Here is a 4,491-nt window from a genome sequence, read left to right as displayed (position 1 = left end):
ATATTATATGGAGTATATGTGGGTTTTAAATGTTAATATTTACAATATACTGTGAGGATGAAAAGAAACCACAAGTGAAAACATTATAATTTGTAATAATTTTAATACAAAATATTTATTTGCAAATAATATTATTAGTATGATTTAAGTGAAAAGTTGAATTAAAAATCAACATGAATTTCAGTTAATGTTTAATGATATATATATTATATGGAGTATATGTGGGTTTTAAATGTTAATATTTACAATATACTGTGAGGATGAAAAGAAACCACAAGTGAAAACATTATAATTTGTAATAATTTTAATACAAAATATTTATTTGCAAATAATATTATTAGTATGATTTAAGTGAAAAGTTGAATTAAAAATCAACATGAATTTCAGTTAATGTTTAATGTTCATGCTTATGGTCACATTTTTTTTTAAATGTAAATTTAAATATATCTTTGTTTTACATCACCGCTTTTCTTTATTATAACATTTGTGAAAATTAGTTTTCTGTTCATTTCCAGGTTTGAATAAATAAAACAATCTCAAGATTTTGATTGTGGTCCCAGACTTTCGGACCCCACCATACATCCCTACACCTTATAGTTTATATTAATTCACCCTATGATATTTGTAGCCTATTGAAGCGAAAACTCAACAACAAATGTTCCTGTCTGGAAACCATAGACATGAAGAGTTCTTTTAGTCCCACTGTATTGTGAGTGTGTGTGTGAGAGAGAGAAAGAGAGTGTGTGTGTGTGTGTCTCCACGTTTAAATAAACCAGTCCAGCTGTTCCCAGTGATAATTTCTGTTTAATTTGACAGCAGCTCGTTTTCGCCCCTCTCGTTCCCTCGCCTGTTTCCTCTGCGCTGGAGCTGCAGACATACACACCGCACTCTCTGCGCTCTGTTTGTGTTGGGCTTTGAAGAGCACCTAATGTCTTTTCACTCTGGTGATTAAAATGCTAATTAGTTGTCATTTTGATTATGAAGGGCTCTGGAGGTCTAGAGTGTTTACTGTTTACAGTGATGAGCCAAAAGCCAAAGACGAGAGTTCGGCCAATTCAAATGTACTTCATGTAATAGAATCTGCTTTTAATGGTCACAGAAATTATTAGATATGACAGAATAGACCTGACTACACCCACAGTCCAAAATTTCATTTTTCAATATATATATTTTTAAGTCGACTAGTGCTTCTTAACAGGAGGGTCACAAGGAGTGTGTGAATTATTAAAGGAATTTCTGCATGGAAAAAAAATAATACATGCTTAAACTAACCATGTAATCGTGCATGGTTAGGATAGCAAAACAGATATGCTTATCAGCTTAAAAGTTGATAGGGAGGAGAAAACGCTTCCTATATATTGCTGTTGACGGCCAAGGCTGTCAAACGCATATTTATCTGTAAAATCTCGCCAAATAAGACAGATGCAAACATGGACAGGTCACATGTCATGCCTGAAAACACGGACAAAACTACGCAAGCTCCAAAAATATGATCCAGACTGCATTAAGTAAGGGTTCAGTTGCTGCAAGCGTAACCAGTGTAAGTGGCTACCACAATGTGTTTTTGTGTGGTGAATGACTGGCTGCCGAGAGCATGAAGACATAGAAATTCAAGAGACATTTAGACACCAAACACTCCAAGCATGTTGAGTTTCTTTAAATGATATGTCTGTCTGTCCGTCTATCACAGAAATTAATACTTTTATTCAGCAATGATGCATTAAATTGATCAAAAGTGACAGTAAAGACATTTATAATGTTATAAAAGATTTCTATTTGAAATAAATGCTGTTTTCTTACCAGTTGTTGACCTGCAGGATGGTCAGCCCAGTGTCCTGGGACAGCTGCCTCTTCTGTTCCTCAGAGGGGTACGGGTGCTGCGAGGCACATACAAACTTGTTGATATAAAATATAAAAGTTGATATAAAATAGTGTTCTCAACCCGTTTTACTTCTGTAATATAACGTTTATAAGAGAAACAGAAATCTTTGATGAGAAAAAAATAGTGGACCGTGTTCACCTATGGTTTGGCAACGAACAGCCGTGGTATGGCAGGGGAGGCTACGGCATGGCGACTGTCATACTCTGCCTATACGGTAACACCACCCCTGATTAAAATGCATTTTAACAAAAATGTAACTGTAAAAATAATTACGATTTACATAATTAAGATATTTTAAGAAGAATTACATTTTAAAATTTTAATTTAAATTATTTAATTTAAATTATTTAAAATGTATTTAATAAAACTTAATCTCATATTAACATGTAATTTAATATATAAAAATAAATAATTTTAATAATTTATATTATATATTATATAAAAACATTAAGATTTACATAATTAAATGTTTTCATCTTAAAGACATAATTAGATTTTTTAAAGATGAATTACATTTAAAAATGTATTCAAATGTATTTTAATAAAAATTAATTAAATTATATTCACAATTTAATTGATTTTACTTTATTTTTGATAAAAATAAATGCAGCCTTGGTGAGCAGAAGAGACTTCAGTACAGTAGTGTACATAAAATAATAGAAACAACACAAAAATCAATAGGACTTGAAGAATCAGGTTCCAGTTGCCACTGTTCCTCTGTTGAACTGTGTTTAGTGTCTGTACTGTGTTTGCATGAGCAGCCAAACAAATTCCTTGTGTCTCTTGGCAAATAAAGCCCTAGACTCTAAAGGAAACCCCATGCGCTAATCGGAGAGCTGCCAGCTGGGATTTAGACACCAAGCCACAAAGTCATTACAAATTGCTATCCTGTAACCAAGGGTGACGGCTCTAGCAACCACCAAAGCCTTTCTCTAAACCCAGAGGATACGCACACAGTGACAGAGGAGGTGTCAACCTGTAATTAGACAACAACTGATCCCGGGTCAGCCATCTAAAGCTCAACCAGATCTAAAAATAAAGAGGCGTGCGTATTAATCTGATCCTGGAGCAGGAGTTTTACAGCAGCGACTATAAACACCTCACCCATGAATGACTCTCTCTTAACACCTGTTGCACGCCGAGAGCTCTGGTAGCAAATGGTGGGTAACTTTACGAGCGAGTGAGCCATGCTGGCTGGAGGTGTGTGTGTGTGTGTCCTGTGAAACTCAATGAAGAGTTAAAGGTGTGTGTGGGGTCATTATCCTGTTTACAGAGGCAGTAAAACTGTTAGGGCTCTAATGATCGGTAATTCAGGGTGAACGGTACTTAAAACGACTCTAAAACACACCCAGCCTCACCCGCTGCAGCTGTGTGTGTGTGTGAGTGTGTGTGATGGTCTCTGTATTGTACTCAAACACTGCGACTAGACTTTAGACGAAACTCTCCCTAAACTCTACTATACCAGTGGTTCAACTGGTGGGTCACAACCCCAAAATACAAAGTTAGATGAAAATAATAAAATGTAAAAATCTGTCATAGTTAATATAATACTTTTGTAATTTTTGGGGGCATTTACTATATACATATATGCATATTTATAAATAAAGATATTAAACTTTTATATATTTTATGTATAATGTATTTTTTTATTTTTTTATTTAATATTTTATAGTTGTATTCATATATAATTTATTTCCCAAATATGTTAAAATGTTTGCATATTTTGGGGCATATAATATTACCATGAACAGTATATGTTAAATATATAAATATATCATATTATATATTAAGTATATAAAGTGATATACTAATATTTAAACAATGTGTGTGTATAAACACACAAAGTATTACAATTAAGAACTGATACATAAATATATATTTTATTAAAATATAATTCTATATAAATACAAATGTATATCTGAAATCTGAATTAAACATATATGAGAATATATATATATATATATACACATACATACATACACATATGATTATACATGTGTATATATAATACATATTTTGGGGCATATTACATAAAGTATTATAATAAAGAAACTACACCTACATATATATATATATATATATATATTTATTTTATTAATATATCATTCTATATATAAAATAAACAAAACAAATATTTATTTAATATTTTATTAATATATAATTCCATATATAAAATGTATATATTGTTATATTTCTGGGCTAACAGCTGTTCTTGCATGAAGTTTTTTTTTATGTTTGCATGTATTACTTTCAGCCAGGATTATTCTACTCTGTCAATTAAAAGGCTGTTTATATGCATATCAACGCTACCTGTTTTTGAGAAGCATACATGTAAGAGGCTGACAATAAACTGAAAATATACTTGTTTAATTAGTGACACTTATGCTGCATTTTAAAATCTTTATTTGAATGTGACAATTAACATTTTTTTTATTTTTTAAACCTTTATTTAAATACGGCAACATAATATTGCCCCCTTACTCTGAGCTTAAGACTTCGGTCTATTCCTTAGTAAAAGTTTGTCTCAGCAGCTTTGTGAATAGGGTTTAAGAGGAAACTCTTAGCTAAAAACTTTTACTGCTATTTAGGAGAACTCTTAGTGGTAAGAT

The 4,491-nt window shown here is 31.8% G+C and overlaps 1 protein-coding gene across 1 annotated transcript in view; it reads right to left on the bottom strand.

The window, feature by feature from the left end:
- The window catches only part of LOC107583245 (homeobox protein Meis1-like), an 18,057-nt gene that overhangs the window by 7,283 nt on the left and 6,283 nt on the right, over positions 1-4,491 (bottom strand). The window contains exon 4 of the mRNA XM_016269392.1: positions 1,801-1,877. Within this exon, the coding sequence (XP_016124878.1) occupies positions 1,801-1,877 (77 nt within the window). The remainder of the gene's footprint in view (positions 1-1,800; positions 1,878-4,491) is intronic.

Source organism: Sinocyclocheilus grahami, unplaced genomic scaffold, assembly GCF_001515645.1.
Source record: "Sinocyclocheilus grahami isolate Dianchi unplaced genomic scaffold, SAMN03320097.WGS_v1.1 scaffold51.1, whole genome shotgun sequence".
Classification (NCBI taxonomy): domain Eukaryota; kingdom Metazoa; phylum Chordata; class Actinopteri; order Cypriniformes; family Cyprinidae; genus Sinocyclocheilus; species Sinocyclocheilus grahami.
Note: the sequence above shows the minus strand (reverse complement) of the source record. Positions and strands in the feature narration are given on the sequence as shown.